The sequence below is a fragment of the Lynx canadensis genome, chromosome B3 (assembly GCF_007474595.2).
Source record: "Lynx canadensis isolate LIC74 chromosome B3, mLynCan4.pri.v2, whole genome shotgun sequence".
NCBI lineage: Eukaryota > Metazoa > Chordata > Mammalia > Carnivora > Felidae > Lynx > Lynx canadensis.
This window is the reverse complement of record NC_044308.2, coordinates 106,322,384-106,343,609: the sequence shown is the minus strand read 5'-3', so window position 1 is coordinate 106,343,609 and position 21,226 is coordinate 106,322,384. Positions and strand designations below refer to the sequence as shown.

Genomic DNA, 21,226 nt, shown 5'->3' with positions numbered 1-21,226 from the left:
GCCACCAATAACAACTGGGTTGTATGCTTCCTTATTCAAGTAGAAACAGGAAAATCTTCTCCAACCAAAGACCATAAGTCTCCTTGCTGTGTCTGATCTGGCCAGGTCATGACAGCACCCACCCCTCGAACAATAATGGATCCTAAGGGAGTGCCGTGTGCCAGTGGGATAGACCAAGTGGGGTGGATATTATGGAGTCAACCACCATTGTTCGCTAAAGGCACATGATAGGCTATGATAACAACCTGTTAACTTCCTTTACTTCCTACAAGAAAGAAAAAACTATTAAAGCTGTCAGAGTCTACAAATCGTAAGCTCTCCCCTTACACAAAACAAAATATTTTTTGCCAATACTGTTTCTGAGATTGCAAGACCTTGGGAGAAGGCCTAGGCCAAAGAATAAACACAGAATTCCAATTTTCAACAAAATGTATTAATCACAAGGTTCCATTCATATGCACCTGTGCCCTGGTGCTGAGATAATTGACAATGGTCATGTTCATTCACAAGACACTTCGGGTGCAATGGCTGATAGCTTTGACAGAAAGCCACCCAAACATACATTGTCATAACTCTTTAATACAGAGTTGAATATGCCTTCTCAGGCCTCACGACTCAGTTAGTTACCTTGTTCTTGATAATTCATTTTGCCAAAAAAATGCATTGATATATATATTTTTTTAATTTTACTTTTTATTTTTTAAAATTTACATCCAAATTAGCATATAGTGCAACAATGACTTCAGGAGTAGATTCCTTAGTGCCCCTTACCCATTTAGCCCACGCCCCCCCCATACAACCCCTCCAGTAACCCTCAGTTTGTTCTCCATATTTATGTTATGTCTCCATATTTATGTTCTCCATATCTGTTTTGTCCCCCTCCCTATTTTTATATTATTTCTGTTTCCCTTATGTTCATCTGTTTAGTCCCTTAAAGTCCTCATATGAGTAAAGTCATATGGTTTTTGTCTTTCTCTGACTAATTTCATTTAGCATAACACCCTCCAGTTCCATCCACGTAGTTGCAAATGGCAAGATTTCATTTTTTTTGATTGCCGAGTAATACTCCATTGTGTGTGTGTATGTGTATATATATACACATCTTCTTTATCCATTCATCCATCGATGGACATTTGGGCTCTTTCCATACTTTGGCTATTGTTGATAGTGCTGCTATAAACGTGGGGGTGCGTGTGTCCCTTTGAAACAGCACACCTGTATCCTGTGGATAAATACCTAGTAGTGCAATTGCTGGGTCTAGGGTAGTTCTATTTTTAGTTTCTTGAGGAACCTCCATACTGTTGGCCAGAGCGGCTGCACCAGCTTGCTTTCCCAGCATTGATATATTTGATTTTGATAAGAAGATGACTTACTTCATTGGGTCTGACAAGTAATCAGAATATGTTTCATCTTCGTAAAATGGTAAGATGTTGTCCAAGACTGCGTGCTGCCCAGTCTCCAGTGATTTTGTTGACTCTGTTTTTAGTCCGTTTTCTTTCCCATTAAAAAAATGTGAATTCAGGTATCCAGGCAGTTCTTCATTTTCTTTCTTTGACTTTCCTGATCTTATTAGCTCACTATAAATCTGGTGACCATTGCTAAGGTGTTTTACTAGCAAATTGCTACAATGGCTGTTGCTTTTATAATTTGCTATTAATGATCATTGTCTTATTGCTCTTATAAATTTACTGTTTCGACATTTATGATTACAGTTACTTGTAGTTCAGTATTCTTCCTGTGATGTTGCAAAACAAGCAAACCCTGGGTTGGTTTCTTTCTTTCTTTTTTTGTTTGGTGTGTGTGTGTGTGTGTGTGTGTGTGTGCGCGCGCGCGCGCGCATTTTGTTGTTGTTGATAGACTGACTATGGTATACTTAGATTGAGTATGAATTAGGTTGACAAAATAAAAAGATTGTCTAAACTTTGTTGTTCTCATAAGCTTTTTGACTGGCTTATTCTGCATATCACTACAGATTGAGGAATATAAAAAACTCTGTGAATTGAAGAGAAAGGATACTTATCAAAAGAAGAAAGAATTGGATACATTAAAACTTAAAGTGTCAAAAATGAGAGAAACAGTTAGTACCAGGACAGTGGTAAGAAAGAATAAACTATGTCTCTCCAGGCCTGTCCAGGGCACCTTGATATATGTATACACTGTCTTAAATATAACCAGCAGCAGGTGCTTTTTTAAAGGAGCTGATTTTAATCCATCTGCATGCCATTCTGAGAGAATGTTTTCGGCGTGCTAAGGTTTTCTGACACTTTATTTAAAATGGTATAGTGCGATTGTGTTTTTTCTTTGGGAATATGGTCAGAAGAAGGAAGCTTGAATTACCTTAGGTACAAACTGCATTCGATGGACCAGAATACTGTAAAAATGGGTTTTTAAAATGCACACAGAACTGACCAGGTGCATACAGAACCATATATAACATCTCCATGAGATTGTCTTATTTTACATAACAAAATGAATAGCCATGGGCAAATTCCTTAATTCTGAATGTGTGATAATAAAACAGCTTAGGCTTTTGATTTATATTGGCTACAGGAGCATTAATGTGGAAAGGGGACTATTCGTATGAAGTAGAAAATACTTCAGAGCTCTGTGCTTCTATTTTTTAAAATTGATAACATTGATTGAAAACCAGCCCTCATAAATGTTTTGTGAGGATTATCCTTATTTTAAAGATAAGAAAACTGAAGCTTATTCAGATGGTTCTAATGGAAGAGGGTAATGATAATACCCCTTCTGTGTTAATTAAAACAGAAATGCCTGCTAATCTTCTATTGCAATTAGTTGAATTAACGAGTCTTTGGTGTATTTCTTCTATCTGTATTGAGAATTACATGTAAAACTATATGGGGCAACAGTCATCACATTTCTTACCAGAAACATCACACTTCTCATCAGAATACTCAGCTACTTCCCTTATATTTTTTATAGAGTGGTTCTGATCATTCTGATCATCTTAGTTACAGTGTGTCTATTATGATATCCAATTACAGAATATTAGTAGAATCAAAATTTCTCCCCAGTATGTGTTTTTAAGATCATTGGGGTGCCTGGGCAGCTCAGTCAGTTAAGCCTCCAAATCTTGATTTTGGCATAGGTCACGATCCCAGGGTCGTGGGATTGGGTCCAGGTCATTAGGCTGCGTGCTGGGCGTGGAGGCTTCTTAGGAGTCTCTCTCCCCCCTTCTGCCTCTCCCCCACTCTTGCATGCAGGTGCAATAAATAAATCAGTAGATAGATAAATAATCATTATCTGTTTTTCAAATATCTGTATAGTAAGCAAGCATGAGTGAGGCTAGATTCAAAGGAGAACAGAAGGGTTATATCAGATAGACTTTATCTGCAGGCCCAAGCTCCTGCCTTTGTTTGCATCTCATAGGTCATGAGTCAGGTACTCCATCAACTCAATTGGGAAGACACAGTATACATTCCTTCACCTGTGCTCCAAAGATCTCTAAGATCAAATTATGCAAGGCTAGAAGATGGCAAGGATAAACTCACCTCCAGCGTCATCGCCACCTCCCATAAGCCAACATGCCCACCCTAACTCCACTTTACTGCAGGAGAATAGTGTTTAAAGCACAAACTTGAGTGTCACAGAGACCTGGGGTCACATTTTTAACTCTATCAACCTGACGTTTCCGCACCTATAAAATGGGGTGATAATACTGCCTACTTCAAAGGGCTAGAAGCTCAAGTGAGGTCATGCCCATAAGACTTTTAGCTGAGTGCTTTGTATTTGGTAAAGGTGGTTATTGGGGTTGTTACTCTCACCATCCACGATTAGAAAACAGGCTTTGGCTGTGGACTGAGGCAACAGGACATTCCAGGTTAATCTTCCAGGGGTGTCTTCATTTTAGATGACTCTGCAGCCCGGTCAAGCTGAGGTGATGTTGCCAGGAAAGAATAATGGTGTGTGATTCTTGAGGTGGCCTACATGCCCAGGGCAGGGGGGACTGAAGGCGAGTGGTGACTCCATGCCAGGGAGCAGTGGAATTTGATGAACTTTCTCTCCCTTCCATTTCTCCCTCACAGCTGTAGTGCAGACCCAAGGCTCTAATTTGTTTGCCACCCCCTTTCTTTATCCCAAAACTGCATTGTTAACACATGTGCCACTTGGAGTTTTCTCTATTCATACTTCATTCTTTTATTTATTTATTTTTTTATAAATTTTTTTTTCAACGTTTATTTATTTTTGGGACAGAGAGAGACAGAGCATGAACGGGGGAGGGGCAGAGAGAGAGGGAGACACAGAATCGGAAACAGGCTCCAGGCTCCGAGCCATCAGCCCAGAGCCTGACGCGGGGCTCCAACTCCGGGACCGCGAGATCGTGACCTGGCTGAAGTCGGACGCCCAACCGACTGCGCCACCCAGGTGCCCCAATACTTCATTCTTTTAAATGATGTTAATATTTTACCACAGCACCCAGCTGTTACATTTCCAAAATACTGATTAATATTAAGAAAACTTCTCTTAACCTGAGCATATTTGTCAGTTAAGGTAACTTGTTTTTACTTTTTTTTTTTTTTTTTAAATAATACTCATTCTAATGTCCTGGAATATTTTGAAAATGATTATGAAAATACAGATTTGTTTAGACTTATTTTAAAAGGTAGCCAAAATGAATTCATGTCTTAAAAGTTGTTTTTATAGTTTTCATATTCTTGTTGCTATATTTGGTTGCTCTCTCTCCAAAATTGTAGGGTTTTTTTCTGATGATTTCAGAATTATTTCCGTCCAAGTTTGTTCTATGAATAAATAATTTTAATGATTGCTTTTTATCTTAGCTAAAGGTACCCCCAATGTAAAAGTTGAATAAGTGATACATGAATATTTAGTGAATTGAACACTTCCATGAATCATTTGGTGACAATTGAATACCATAATTTTATTGAATTATCAATAGGTTCTTAGTGATCACAATTTAGAGATAGCACAACTACAAGAATCAATAAGGCATTGGGAACAAGAGATTGAAGAAATGAAGAAATCCTGTAAGATCCTGGAGGATAAAATGTAAGTTCAATGCTTTATTTTTACTAAAACGTTTCTAGATGTTATATTTTTTCATTAAAAATTTTTTTTAATATTAGATTGAGAACTATATTCTCTTAATTTACTAAAATTTGCAATTGTCAGCTTTATAAAACCACCTCTTCGTTTGGAAATTAACCAGTCTTCCACATGATCAAGAGAAAAAATTGAGGAGGATACAATCCTGTATGAATTGTCCCCACTTTAGTTCCTGATTCCCTACAAACAAATATGCCCCCAGGGGATGGCATTAGTGGAACCTCCTGTAGGTTCACCTACCGTTGCTATGATAGTTGTGGTTCTTAGTCAAGGGGGACTTACAGAACTTATTGAAAAAAATACAAGGATATTTCAGGGCAAAACCCGTGGGACTAGAACCATAAACTTAAGGAAATCTGTCCATCCCAAGGAACAGTCTCTGCTTCCTTTTGGGAACCATGTTTCATTCTCTATCTACATACTATGTTCTCTCCTTGGGGAGCTCATGGCTAAACATGGCCATTCCAAACCCTCAAAGGTTACCTGTCACAGGTCCATCTATCTTTAGAGATTGGCCCACAGACTTCTCCCAGGAGAATTCCCAGATTTTTTTTCCCTTCAGAAGGTGTTTGGCTCAGCTCTGACCAGGAAGAGTGGGGTCTTGTAGTACAAATATGGCGTCCAGGCCTTCCCCTAGATTCTGCTGGCAGTTTAAAAGACAAATTTTGGACTTAGTAGGTTCCCCAAAAGGCAAGTAACTTCCCATGTGTAATCTCATTATAATATAGCTTATTTCTATGTAGGAGTAAATGTTTTGTGATTTATATGTTTTCTAAAACAGCGGTTGCCAACAGTACAGTGCTATTCTACCATCATCAGGCCATAAAATAGGCAATAATCTTTGCACTCAGTACCAGATTTAAAAATTTAAAATCTTGGGGTGCCTGGCTGGTTCAGTGAGTGGAGCCTGTGACTCTTGATCTTGGGGTTGTGAGTTTGAGTCCATGTTGGGCAAAGAGTTTACTTAAAAATAAATAATTTTTTAAAAAGAAGTATGAAAGCTCGAGTCATACTACAACTAAAACTCAAAATAAAAAAATCTTTTTCTTTGAAAGTGATTCAATAGTTTTAGTTCATGCATATTTTGAAGAAAAACTAGGCAAATAATCATAGAGGAAGATACAGATCAGGTCTTCAGTTATTTCTAGGAGTTATGATTTAAAAACTTGCTATACTGATGAAGTTTTATTGATAAGTAGTCTTCATGTTAGCTAATTTGTTTTAAATATACATTCAAGAATGAAATGGGGATTCATTGATCTTCTACTTTTAATGGCTCATCATTTTTTTTTTATCCCAGCTTTTCAAGAGTTTTCATTCATATGGAATCTCTGTGAGGAAAAGTGCATTTGGTTAATTTGGTGATTGAAGATTTCAGTTACCCCCTTTGTTACTAATAAAACTATACCGTTTTTCTTTACTACCAAGCAAATTAAAAGAAAATTCTTACGTTCTTTCTGTTTTCTCCTTTAGTTCATTTACTCAATTTATGGAAGTGAGAAAAGGCACCTAAATCTTGGTTGGTAGATTTGAAGAGTCAAACAGTGTTGTTTTATAATAGCCCATAAGATTCTTTAAGAATAAATTATACAATAAACTAAAATAATTTGCACCAACTCATCTTCCTATTAATCAATAAACTTTATTTTTCCCCCATAAAGTCTTTAATTTCCAAGCTTGTTACATGTTTTGAGGTCCAAATATTGAGGAAAAACAAATCACTCAAACATGAGTTAAAATTCTGTGTGTGGACAGTTGAGAGAACATAAATGCTCCACAAGTCCACAGGAAGCATTGATAGTTTAAACCTTATTCATTATTATTATTGACGTCCAGCATGATGTGTTTGCATAATAAAGGCAAATCCTGTGCCTACATTTCTAACCGAGTATGGTCTTTCTTCACCATTCAGCTAGTTTTCAGCACACAGGAAGTTGGAAACTAAATGTCGTATATAAATGGTATCCAATTTGTGACCCTGAGTATACACTTACCATTGCAGTGAAGGCTATGAAAATTATAGATGCTTTTTTAGAAGGGTTGAAATGACTTCAAGATTTTCCTGATTACCAATGACCTGTACTGCCAAACGTTAATGATTTAGCCTATTCCTTAAAGTTCTTGAATTCTTAATGGAATTTGACACATTTCCACCTTCTTGAAATACTTTCTTCCCTTGGCCTCCCAAACATCATATTTTCTTTTAAAAAAATTTTTTTTAACGTTTATTTATTTTTGAGACAGAGAGAGACAGAGCATGAACGGGGGAGGGTCAGAGAGAGAGGGAGACACAGAATGTGAAACAGGCTCCAGGCTCTGAGCAGTCAGCACAGAGCCCGACGCGGGGCTCGAACTCACGGACCGCGAGATCGTGACCTGAGCCAAAGTCGGACGCTCAACCGACTGATCCACCCAGGCGCCCCAACATCATATTTTCTTATGTCACTCACTAAACTGCCCCTTTTTAGGGCCCTTTATTTGTTCCAGTTCTTCTCTCTGGCTCTAAATTTTGGAGTTCTCAGCCCTTCTCTATTCATACTCTCCATACATGATTTGATCCAGTCTTATGGTGTTATATACCTTCTGTACCCCAATGACTCCCAAATTAAATATCCAGCACAGAGTTCTAAATGCATATTTGACCTCTCCAGCATATTTGACCTGTCCGTTTGAAGGATATCTGTTAGATATCTCAAATACAACACGTCCTAAACGGAACTCTTAATTTCCCACCTCCTTGAAACAGCTCTTCCGTCAGTCTTCCGTATCGCCATTTACCTAGTTAATCTAGCCAAAAACCTAGGAATCATGCATCAATCCTGTTTTCCTCACTACCTAACCCTAACCCAACCTCCAGCCAAATCCAAAGGCAGATCCAACTATTTCTCACTACTTTCACCACTTCAACTTTAGTCTGAACCACCGTTTTCTCTTCTTGACCACTGCTGTAGCCTTCTACATAGTCTGTCTTCCTGTATTGTTGTCTTTCTCCACTAAGTAGCCACAGTCATCTTTACAAGATGTAAATCAGTTCATGTCTCTCCTCTGCTTAAATTCTCCCCTGGTTCCCTTCACAATGATATCTGAACTTCTCCTCTGTCCTTGAGACCCTACGTGATCTAGTCTCTGTCTGCCTCTCCAACTTTCTCATAATTGTCTCTTCACCAAATACCCAAAACTTGTTCTTGACTCAAGATATTATCACTGACTGTTCCTTCTACATGAAAAGCTCTTTCTTCAGATCTTCACCTATCTGGCTCCTTTTCATCATTCAGGTCTTTCACAGATCATCTCAAGAAGCCTTCCATTACCACCTATCTACAATAATACCCTCACTCTCAGGATTTCTCTGTCCTTCACCCTACTTTGTGTTCTTTAAAGCACTTAACACTATCTGAAATAATAATAATAATTGTTATTGTTATTTTGATAACTTATATTCTACTTCACTAGAGTGTAATTTCCATGAGGGCAGGGACTTCACCTGTGCTGTATCTCTAGTACCTATAATACCTGCAGAGGACAAGTGTTTAATAATTACTTCTTAATAAATGAAGTATTAATTCATCAAACAAGTAAAAAAATTTTTGCTTAGTTTTGTGAATATACCCATAAATATGTTGTATAGGAAGATGGGGACTGGAAGTTTCTGGAGTCATAAATAAATGTGGCTTTACTGGAAAACATGCCCTAATATGAATCTGTTTGGCTTCCTTTGATCATAGGCATTTTTTTATGAATAACAAGGAAAAACTGGAAGATTCATCTAGTGTTGAAAAAGATGAAATTTTGCAGAAGATAAAGCAGGTAGGAAGATGGAAATTACGCCTTTTAGATTATTATTCGTTTTTATTTTTAGTTAATATTTTAAATATATTTGAGAAATGTGAAATTTTCCAAAAGTAGATTTTTCATGATATAATAATGATAATATAATAATATATATTATACTATATATTGTGTATTATATATATAATATAATATAATATAATATAATATAATAATCATGATCTTTTGCAGTAATTGATTTAAAGATTTTTATTCCCTCCCCAAATATTTTAAATATATGAAAGAGCAAATGTTGTCTATGTGAAAGTGAATCTTTGTTTGGTAACTTTTCATGTGGTTATGGTTATAATACATTAGAAATATCCAGATCAATGGGTATTTTTCATCCGAATTATTTAGAAAAAAATGGGACCCTCTCGCTGTTGTGTGGTACCTGTAAAGTCTAGCAACCCATACTGTGCTTAGTAAGCAGTGAAATATTTGAGTCAGATTAGCATCCAGGAGAATTCTCTAGACATTTTAAATTTTGGTAAAAAGAAATATCATAAGTACTTAACTACGGGTATAAACCAAAATTTATCCACAAGGTATTCACTAAAGCATTCCTTATAATAATTGAAAAATTAGGGGGAAGATACAATTAAAGTCCAACAAAAGGGCCTTGATTAAGTAATAGCTCATAAGATATTATTGCGTGACAAATAGAATATAAAACAGTACACTGTGGATCTCTTCTATAAGAATGATTTGAACCGGTTACATTCTTTCCATTTGGTTATGAGCTAACGGCATCAGGGACGGCTTCCCTCCAGGTTAGACCTAGTCTGCTTCTTTAGTTGTGAAGATTCTGAAAGACAGAAACTAGACAAGGTTGGTAGGTTGGCTGGGTGGTCAGTTGGTTGGTTTTTAAAGTTGTCTTTCATTTTCTGGGCAAAGGATTTCTTTTTCCTTTCCGTTTATTTCCTGAAGCTGCCAGGCAGGCTTCAGATGATAGCTCCGTAGTTTGCAGGCCCCAACTGTCTGGAAAATCCAGGACCCCTACACTGGCATGGCTTACTTGCTCAAAGGGCAAATGCAAAGGGGTTTCGCTTTAATTCATAGCCGTCAGCCAAATTCCGTGAGTTCAAGTCAGTGACTGCTTCAAAGGGATCAGGGCTCTGACCCATTTACTATTTCCACTGGACTCTTGGTGGCAGCCAATCTTAATTCTCATGAGGTGTAGGAGACAAGTTCAGTGATGAAATTCTATTCTAACTTTATTTTAATTTTTTTTATTACAAGATATTACACACAGAACAGTACACACAATATAAATGTACAATCCTTATGTACATACATATCTTTTGACGGGTATAATTTATTAGTTGCAATGAAGTACAGTTTATCAATCTTTTCCTTTTTGGTTTTTATGTCCTTTGTCATGAAGATATTATTTCATGATCTTCTAGAAGATTTATTGTTTGCCCTTTCACATTTAGGACTACAAGCCATCTGGAATCTGTGTGTGTGTGTGTGTGTGTGTGTGTGTGTGTGCACGCACGCGCGTGTGCGCATGCTGTGAGATGGTGGTCAAGGTTCATATTTTTCCATAAGATTATCTAGCACCATTTAATGAAAAGAACATCTTTTCCTGCACTATACTATAAGGGTAAGTTTGTCATAAATCAACGGCAGATCATAAATACATTGTAAATATGTGTGTAGATCTGTGGACTCTCTATTGTGTTCCTTTGGACTTGTCTCCCCTCACATTAAAACCAGACTTTCGTAATTAGCAGCTTTTAACATAAGCCTTTATAGTTAGCAGTATAAATCCTTCCACTTTGTTCTTCAAGATTGCTTTCACTGTTCTCGGCCCTTTGAATTTCTGTCAGTCTGTCAAGTCCTGCCAAAAAAACCTGTTTGCATTTGGACTGGGGTTGCATTATATCTATAGATCAGTTTGGGGAGAATGTCACATTCTTACAATATCAAGGCTTCCAATCCATGAAAGTGGTGTACCTCATTTACTTTAGGTCTTCTTTGTTCCCCTTGACTTATTCACTTTCACTATCATATGTCCACATTTTCTTTTTATTTCTCCTGCTTTGGGATTTATTGGGCTGCTTAGATCTGTAAATTGCTGTATTTTGCAAGTTCTGCAAAATTCTTAGCCGTTATCTGCTCACATATTTCCTTCCCTTTCCTCTTTGTCTGAGACTCCAATTGTATATATATATGTATGCACATGTGTGTATACAATTATTTGTGCTAATAAACACATCCTCTATGTTTTTTTACCCTCTCTTTCATGTTTTCTATCTTTTGTCTCCCCCTGCTGTATTCTGGGCAGGATGGTCTTATTTCAGCTGTTAATTTTGGATATTGAATTTTTTAAATTGGTAATTTTCAAATCTGCATTGTCTATTTCAATTCCTTGCCATAATTTTCAAGTATGTCTAACATTTCTTTGATTATAGTAAACACAATATTTGTATAGTTCAGTATCTAATTCCACTCAATATCTGATGTTTTTATAGGTTTGTTTCTGTAGTCTTTTGCTTCTGCCAATTTTTTTTCATGCTGTCTTATTTCCTTCTGTTCCTAGTAGAAAACTGTATACCAGACATTGTATTTGGGGGGGAAAAAGTTTGTAAAAACAATTTGAAGCTTAGGATGATCATATCTTTTCCAGGAACAGACTAATTCACTTCCATCAGATGGCTGGGGTATTACCAGTCCCAAACCACTTTTAATGCACCCTTAGGTTCCCTGGTGATCAAAATTAGGCTGGGCCATGGCTTATTAGCTTCCAATTTACCCTTCTCCAGAGCATGAAGCTTTTTGAGACCACAGGTTAAAGTGGTAGAAGATTTATCAAACTCAATACCTGGATGAACTCTGTTGATTTTTGTCCCTCTTGTCAGGTAAGAGAACTAAAATTCCATTTCCAAGTGGTTTCTTCCATATCAGTCAATGTCCTTAGGGTAAAAGGAGTTTTCAGTGCTAGATTTACTACTCTGGATTTTTTTTTTTTTTGAGAGTGAGAGAGAGAGCAAGGGAGGGGAAGAGGAACAAGGAGAGAGAACCCTAAGAAAGCTCTACACCCATCACAGAGCCCAATAATGCAGGACTCGATCCCATGACTGTGGGATCATGACCCGAGCCAAAATCAAGATTCAGATGCTTAACCAACTAAGCCACCCCAGTGCCCTCTATTATGGATTCTTGATTTCTTGTAGAATTAGTCATTATCTTGTTAGTTCTTCAACACTTCTAAGATATTTTTTCATCCAGCTATTCTAGTAATACTCAGCCAAAAGGTTATTGTGAACTACTCAGCCCATCACTTGTACTAAACATAACTTTCTTACCTCTTTTGAAGCAATTCAATAGAGACATTTTAAACACAAACTTCTTGAATATAAAGTTCCCTAATAAACATTAGTTTTGTCCTTGAATAGAAATATTTAACAAGAAGCAGACCTAGTATCTCATCAAAGAGGTTTTGAGCAAGAGCTTCTATGGGTGTTACATTTTCTTCCCTAGTGTAATTTATCTTCTGGGAAAAGGACTTATGGATCCTGTTGAATGATCTCAGTTTATTAATCTCAATGCTTATTTCAATATGAATGATTTACTCTGTGGTTTTTGCATCAGTGTCTACTACCTTTCTATACTTTTGTCATAATTTATAGGAGAGGCCCCAAAATGTATAACTGCATATTTGATACAGAATTAAATCACTCAACATTTATGGCATAATTATTGTATGCTAAGTAACATACCCAGTGCTCTAGAGTTGCCACATGACTGACTCCCATCAAAGGAAATGTGTCCTCTAATTGCTTTTTTTTTCCCTAGATGGCTGAAAAACTACACAAAAATCATTTAGAAAGCAAAGATCTACAGGAGAAATTGCATACTCTTACCAGACAATATAAGATTGTCTTAAGTGAGGAGGAGAAAGTTTTTATACAGAAACAGAACACTTATAATGAGTATGTTTCTATCCATGATCTGTACATGAATCAACATGTTATGGTTATGGGGTGCTTTCCTTGGGATCAAAATGGTGACTCTCTAAAGAATGAAATATGGCCCTTTGTAGCAACATGGATGGAACTGGAGAGTGTGATGCTAAGTGAAATAAGCCATACAGAGAAAGACAGATACCATATGTTTTCACTCTTATGTGGATCCTGAGAAACTTAACAGAAACCCATGGGGGAGGGGAAGAAAAAAAAAAAGAGGTTAGAGTGGGAGAGAGCCAAAGCATAAGAGACTCTTAAAAACTGAGAACAGGGGCGCCTGGGTGGCGCAGTCGGTTAGGCGTCCGACTTCAGCCAGGTCACGATCTCGCGGTCCGTGAGTTCGAGCCCCGCGTTGGGCTCTGGGCTGATGGCTCAGAGCCTGGAGCCTGTTTCCGATTCTGTGCCTCCCCCTCTCTCTGCCCCTCCCCCATTCATGCTCTGTCTCTCTCTGTCCCAAAAATAAATAAACGTTGAAAAAAAAATTTAAAAAAAAAAAAACTGAGAACAGAGGGTTGTTGGGGGGTGGGAGGGAGGGGAGGGTGGGTGATGGGTATTGAGGAGGGCACCTTTTGGGATGAGCACTGGGTGTTGTATGGAAACCAATTTGACAATAAATTTCATATATTAAAAAAAACATTGTAAAAAGTTTACAGTAAAAAAAAATGGTGACTCTCTACTTAAGTTCATCCTAGTTTTAAAATCTATTGACAACGATGAAATATTTACCTAAAAATAAACACACTCCTCATCTGCCTGTATATGCACTGAGTAATGCTTTCCTCATATGGGTTAGATCAAATCCATAAACACCATGGGCATTATATTTACTTCTACATCAGATTCTTGAAAAAATAATCCTGCTTTTACTCCATGAGACTGTTTAGAGAAACTGTGAGATCTACCTTCATCAGAAACTGGCTCTGCCATCTCTTCCCTAACTCTGTGAAGGGTTTGGTCATTGACACAATCCCCTAACCCAGAGACTGGGAAATTATTCAAGGAAATTCCTATCTTTTACTACCCGTTGGACTCCATTCAAGCACCAACGCTTGTCAATTCCACCTCCCGGATATCTCTCAAATATATCCCATTCTTCTCTCCAACTCCATTCTTGTCACCTCTTTCAGCTTCTTTGCACTGGCTTGTCCCTCCAAAGTTCTCCCCACTTTCTGCTTTACCACCCTTAAGTTGTTCACCTTCCTTCCACCGGAATGATCCTTCTGAAACATCCCTCTGATGCCATTCCTTTTCATCAGTCACTGCATTGTCATAAGTAGTCTATAAATCTCTTGTTTCCACTGAACTATGAACAGATCAGGGTATTTACTCAGTGCTACATCCCCAGGACCTTGTACATTGCTTAGCAGATAGTGGGCATTCACCAATATTTTCTTAACAAATACAGAATAACATCTTGCAAGCATGAATTCTATAAGTAATGATCCATTACGACAGACAAAGTTAGATCACACAGAAGTGTAATTACAGCGTCCAGGCACACTGAGGTGAAACTGAGTTTATGGTCATTGCAGCATGTGAGCTGCAAAGAGTAGTTACAATCATTGTATCTCATTCAACTGAAAAACCTACCAAGAGTCTGCTTTCAGTAGCTTTTTTCAGCAAAAAAAAATTTCCCCAGATCAGTACTGAGTTAATCAGTACTCATCTACAGGTAAAGTTTCCTTCAAGGTTACACTGCTAGAAAGAGGTAAAGCCAGTATTTAAAGTTGGTCTAACTGACCCCTTCACCTTTCATAAAATAACATGGTAGAATTGATAATGTGCTGATGACAAATCATTGTAACACTAAAACATTTACTATTGTTATTGGTTTTTGTCTTCAGCTTGGGCTGCCATGACTAAGCACCATAGACTGGGTGGTTTAAACAACGGAAATTTATTTCTCACAGTTCCAGAGGATGGAGATCCAATATCAGGGTGCCAGCATGGTTGGGTTCTGGTGAGAGCCCTTTTTCCTGGCTTGCACAAGGCTGCCTTCTTGCTGTGTTTTTACATGGTAGAAATAGGGAGAAAACAAACTTCCTGGTGTCTCTTCTTACAAGGAGCCTCTTCGCCATGACCTCATCTAATCAGGTGACCTCATCACTTCACAAAAGCCTCACCTTCCAATACCATCACATTGGGTGTTAGGGCTTCAACACACAAATTTTAGGGACTGAACACAGTTCAGTCCATAGAAGTTTTGAAGAAGACGAGACGCTTATTTAAAGCACTTTCTGTTACAGGAATGCCCCTATCAATGTCTGGAAAAAACTGAAATTGAACAAAACTGTATACTTCCTATTATTCTCTCTGCAAATTGGAGACAAAAGATAACCACTTTTTACAAAGTGCCTCATGAGTCCCACACACTGGAGTGAGCACTTTATAGCTCATTTAATCCTTATAGCTGTTGAGATAGGTATTATGATCCCTATTTTATGGATGGAGATACTGAGGCTCATCTCCAGGTGAAGTTTCCTTCAGGGTCACACTGCTAGAAAGAGGCAAAGCCAGTATTTAAAGTTGGTCTAACTGACCCCTTCACCTTTCACAAAAGAACATGGTAGAATTGATAAATGTATTAAAAGAGACACCCCTGCTCAGAGGGACAGAGTGCTAGGGACAGAACTGTTCTTGTGGTTTTATGGTGACTACAGCAGTTCATGCTCTCTCCATGGCTTAGGAATTTTCATGAGTTTAGATTTCACCACCACTAGCAAAAAGACTTTGTTTCTATTTTCCTAATTTGTTCAGTAAATAGTTGATGAACCAAACTTGGCAGCCTACATTCTACATTCTTATTTGTGATTGCAATGTCCCCTCATGCTGAAGAGTTAAAAAAGATGATTTCACCTTTCAACATATGCTAACTCTGGTTTTTTCATGGCAGGAATCAGAAACAAATGGCATTTATTAGTCGGAAAGAAAACTTCCTATCGCAAAGAAAAGTAGACATCAAAAATATGGAGGAAGGACTTGTCACACTCCAGGAACTTCATCAGTATGTTTGTTGCCCTTGAAACATTTAATCATTCTTTTCTGCATTTGTTTTAATATATGGTAACCATAGATCTATCAGTTTCTGATATCCTATAGAAAAGGAGGTTTATAATTCACTGTCTCTGTTTTACAGTATAGAAGGGTCATTATCATTGAATCTACTGTTGAAAGGGTAGACAGGTCCTGAGTTCTGGGCAAGCTGCTGGACATGAGAAATGGACCCATCAGGAGTCTAGGAACAAGAATGTGCCTGAACATTATCACAACACTGACCCCCTATGGTGTTCATTTCTGCCATTCTAAATCACTTTAATTTTTAATTTTAGTTTTTCTGATTAAAATAAGTAATGCCTGGGGCGCCTGGGTGGCGCAGTCGGTTAAGCGTCCGACTTCAGCCAGGTCACGATCTCGCGGTCCGGGAGTTCGAGCCCCGCGTCAGGCTCTGGGCTGATGGCTCAGAGCCTGGAGCCTGTTTCCGATTCTGTGTCTCCCTCTCTCTCTGCCCCTCCCCCGTTCATGCTCTGTCTCTCTCTGTCCCAAAAATAAATAAACGTTGAAAAAAAAAAATTTAAAATAAGTAATGCCTGATGTGATTTTAAAATTCAAATGTAGAAATGTAGAAAAGTAGCTTTGGGGCGCCTGGGTGGCTCAGTCGGTTAGGCGTCCGACTTCAGCTCAGGTCATGATCTCGCGGTCCGTGAGTTCAAGCCCCTCATCGGGCTCTGGGCTGATGGCTCAGAGCCTGGAGCCTGCTTCCGATTCTGTGGCTCCCTCTCTCTCTGCCCCTCCCCTGTTCATGCTCTGTCTCTCTCTCTCTCTGTCTCAAAAATAAATAAACGTTAAAAAAAATTTAAAAAAAAAGTGTGGCTCAGAAGCATAAAAGTGACCCTAATCTCTGTCTCCCCACAGAGATCTCACTGTTAACAGTTTGCTATGCATGCTTTCTATAATAGGAGTGCGTACATACACCCAAAAATAGGATTGTACTTTTCTAGAACTGTAATTTATCTACTTAAAATTGTATCTGGGTAACTTACACAATATTATATTTCAACATATCTCCATAAAAAGCTGGAAAAATATATCTGGGAAAATGATAAAGCAAGTGTGATAAAAGGTAACACTTGGAGAAATTGGTGAAAGGTATATGGGAATTCTTTGTATTAATTTTTACACTTATCTGTTGATTTTAAAACTATTTCAGAAGGCGGCAAAATTCATATATATGGGACCTCATTCTTCAGTCTTTCTTTAGCTGCTTAATATTCCTTTCACTGAATATACTATGTTTTATGTAACCAGCACCCTACTGATGCTTTGGCTTTTGTGTTTTCTCTACTATAAGCATTTTTCAAATTAACCTCCTTTACCATATATCCACATATACAACTATTTCTTTATAATAACGTCCTAAAAGTTGAATTACGAGATTATAGGGGGTTGCATATTTTTTATTTTTATAATTTGAATATATTTTATGACTTGAGTGTAGGGCAGTGGAGAAACTAACTTACAGAACTAAGACAAGTGGAGATGAAATTTGACTCCTGCCAACAGAAATCTAGAACACAGCAGGATGTGCAGGTTGCTTGTCCTTACACTGTTGAACAACATATTTAAACATCTGTTTCTCATGTTGGTTTCAGAAAGGAAACTATGAACCCTTCCCTGTGAAAGAGTGGGAAAATAGAATCGGGTTGAGTTAGGGGTTTTGTTTTCCACATGAATAACGCAGATTCAATCAACTATTGTGCCATCATGGTTCCCATCACCAGGAAGCTCAGAGCCAAATTTGTGACCCAATACTGGTTTTCATTTAGTACTTTTAATGTTGTTGTTATTTCACTCTAGTTCAACTACTTTGTGGATTAAACTAAATACATAAATAAAATCAATGAGATTGGGCACATTGCGAAGAATCTTAGAGTTCCAGGGAAGGGTGAAGTGGAAAAGAAAAAGAAAAAAAGGAAAAAAATAGTTACAAACAGAGAGGGAGGGAGGCAAACCCACAAGAGACTCTTAAATACAGAGAACAAACTAAGGGTGGATGGAGAGGTGGAGAGGGAGGGGAAAATGGGTGATGGGCATTGAGGAGGGCACTTGTTGGGATGAGCACTGGATGTTGTATGTAAGTAAGCCAATTTGACAATAAATCATATTCATAAAAAAAAACCCACACTGTGATTTTAGATGGAGGAAAAAAAAACACGAACACATTTGTGTTGCTAGTTTAACAGCATTATGTGTTCTGTTTTAGCTATGAATTATTTCCATTTTTCTTTTAATTTTTTTAACGTTTTTATTTTTGAGAGACAGAGACAGAACACGAGTCAGGGAGGGGCAGAGAGAGAGAGGGAGACACAGAATCTGAAGCAGGCTCCAGGCTCTGAGCTATCAGCACAGAGCCTGACACAGGGTTCGAACTCACAAACCGTGAGATCATGAGCTGAGCCGAAGTCGGATACTTAACCAACTGAGTCACCCAGACACCCCTGAATATTTCTATTTTTCAAAAGATACAAAGTCATATTTCACTTTCATTTCTGCATATGAAGCACTTCATAGAGAAAGAGGGAATAAAAATAATAAAGGTTTCTAATACCTATGCTAGACTCTTCATGTTTCTACCCATCCTAGATTCACAAGAAACCCTTCCGTCCTTAATTACTACTTACCCCTAGTACAAAACTCTTTATTGGCTTTCTGAATTATACATTGCATCAAACCAGGACTCAGTCAGGAATTCAAAGTTCCTCACCAGTTTGTTGACCTTCACCCCTCCTATGTCACTGTGTTGCTTCCTTTCGTGTCCTCTGTCTGTGGCAAGTCTATGTTGGTCATAACTCTTGACTTGTTACCTTGTGTGTACCTTTTCCACGTCTTTGTGAATGATGACGTCCTTCCCATGGTGATATTGCACCTTCATTCCGGCAATCTGTGTTCTTCCCTCTGTCAAACATTAACCTCCGATGTCCCTTCCTCAGCTGCCTCCCCAGAATCTATTCTTCCTTTCCCTTAGGTCTACCACAATTCTGCAAAATCAGTTTGCACTTGCACAAAACCGTAATTGTCCTTCTACGAGTCTACGACTACCTTTCGTTGTTACACGAGGTTTGGTTTATCTCCCAATTAGATGGTAGTCTTACTGTACATAAGAATTATACATAAAGTCTTTTGTGTAGTCTACTAGCTTCCACAAATGCAAAACCCAGCGTATGTCTTCCTGTTTTTAGAGCAACAAAGGAAGTATATCGGAGACAAATAAAAATCCTGAATGACAACCGGGAAAGAGAAAGTCAGAGACGGTAAAAAAAAAAAAAAAAATTTTTTTTTTCTTTTCATTTGTGTTATGAGTAAGTCTATGTTATCTTAATGCGCAGTGCCTCAAAGTAGGGAGGAAATCAGAGTGCTTGTTGCTTGCTAGAGTCCAAGGAAATTATTCTCCTAAATTAAATTGTGTGAGTTCTCTCAGTTCGTTAGTTTGATTTGGGGGCTTGAACAGAAACAAAGTTTTCCATTTCAATCGAGTGAGCTCCCTGAAGAAGGAAATTGTCAAGATTGGTGTAGTGCCTCTTGCTCACCAGGCTTCTCTGTATGGACCAGTAGGGGAGGTTATGTGCAGTGACAGAGAAGTGTGGCTAAACATACGGGCTCTGAGGACAGGCCACTTTGGTTGCTCTGTCGCTGACTAGCTCTGTGACTGAGGCTACGTTACTTAATAATCTCTCTTTGCTCCCATCCCTAGTAAGTGGCCAATGATAGTAGCACCCGTCCTGCGAAGTCACCGTGAATGGCCAGTGAGAAGATCTATATAAAGTATTCAGATGACCTCCTGGCACCTAGGAAGTATTTGCAAAAACTTAGGTGTATTATATTGTTGTTGTCCTGGTTATTAATCTCATTTGTAAGACTCCACATTCACGTCTTTCCCGTTCTCCAGTGCAGCTTTTTAATATTGTGGTGGAGAGAAAAATTTGAGAACCTAGAAGGTTGAAATGAGGTAGTTTTAACTGCTATTTCTGCCTGGGTCACTTCTGCCCGCCCTTGAACCTTCCCCATTGCCATCCTTCACCCAAAGGAGGTGAGCGGCCAAGTGTGGTTTGTCCGCGGTCCTAGTGGACATACCAACACAGGCTGTTGCAGCGAAGCAAGCTTGTGAAGCTGGCGGCACTGAAGCAGTTATCGCTTTGTCTAATTTTTTCAGCTAATGTGCGTGGTCCGCATTGCCAATAGCTCAAACGGTCTTATATGATCATAGTAGGATTTGTGTTGCTTGGAATTCCTGTATCTTTTCAGTAAACTGTTAGGCCAGTTTCACGAGAATTCTTTCTGCTCTCATTTCCAGCGTCATAACTCAGTGGAAAATTGCTTGTTCACGAAAAAAACATGCATGTTTGAAAAAGAAGCTGGAGTCTGAAGTACAAGAAATTTTAGATGAAGTACAGACTGCTGAATCTAGATGCATCAAACTATTGCAAGAGGTAAAGGAACTCAAGGAACTTGAATGTTATTGCTCCATATTAGTATGGACCCAGTATTATTATTGCATATCAGTAATTCTCCTTCAATATTTAATTAAACCTTATCTTATGAAGAGATACTTTCCTTTCTGGTGACTTATGCTTAGAGTGAATTATTTAACTTTCTTTAGAAATTCCTATTTGCTGTGTGTGAACTGTAGGAATTTAGCAAACAAAGTCGCACTTGTCTCTAGAATATGCTTTTGAAATCTGTAACCAGAAACTCGTTTGACGTTCACTTTTAGGGAAGCTCTCTGTTAAAAAAAGAAACCAAACATCATTACTCAGCGCTGGTATTGACCCTCCGCCCTTCCTCCATCCCCCATCAGTCCCATCATCCATTTCCTTATGTAGGTTATAGATATTGTTTGGTGAATAAATTAACCTCTGGAGGGAAAAATAAATAAATAAATTCCCTCTCAAGTTGTTGCTGTGAAAATATATAACCTGAAATCAGAGCCAAGTATCATGCAAAGAGATATTAATTCTTGGCTGTTTTGAAAACGTAAGGCTGACTGCTACAGGGCAAATGACAGATCTTCAATTTGTTTGCTTTCTGATTAGACCAATTTTAGACAAAAAGAGATCACTGAGTTTTTGGCAGAGACTGAAAAACTTACATTAGAATTAAAACAAGTGGAGGAAGAATTTATTGTCAAAGAAAAAAAGTTAGTTCAAGAGTTGAGCAAGTATGAGGTAAGTTTTATTTTGCATCTAAAAACAATTTGAAATTGCCATATGGGGGGAGGGGTATATTTCATGCTACTCTTTTTTTTTTTACAATTTTTGTTAATGTTTTTATTTTTGAGAGAC

General features: G+C 38.1%; 1 protein-coding gene across 2 annotated transcripts in view; it reads left to right on the top strand.

Moving 5' to 3' along the window:
- Window positions 1–21,226, top strand: part of CCDC175 (coiled-coil domain containing 175) — a 77,301-nt gene that overhangs the window by 16,123 nt on the left and 39,952 nt on the right. For both annotated transcript variants that reach the window (XM_030319230.1, XM_030319229.1), the window contains exons 6-13: window positions 1,973–2,095; window positions 4,922–5,031; window positions 8,814–8,895; window positions 12,721–12,857; window positions 15,784–15,894; window positions 19,127–19,198; window positions 20,239–20,374; window positions 20,978–21,109. In XM_030319230.1, coding sequence (XP_030175090.1) covers window positions 1,973–2,095; window positions 4,922–5,031; window positions 8,814–8,895; window positions 12,721–12,857; window positions 15,784–15,894; window positions 19,127–19,198; window positions 20,239–20,374; window positions 20,978–21,109 — 903 coding nt within the window. The remainder of the gene's footprint in view (window positions 1–1,972; window positions 2,096–4,921; window positions 5,032–8,813; window positions 8,896–12,720; window positions 12,858–15,783; window positions 15,895–19,126; window positions 19,199–20,238; window positions 20,375–20,977; window positions 21,110–21,226) is intronic.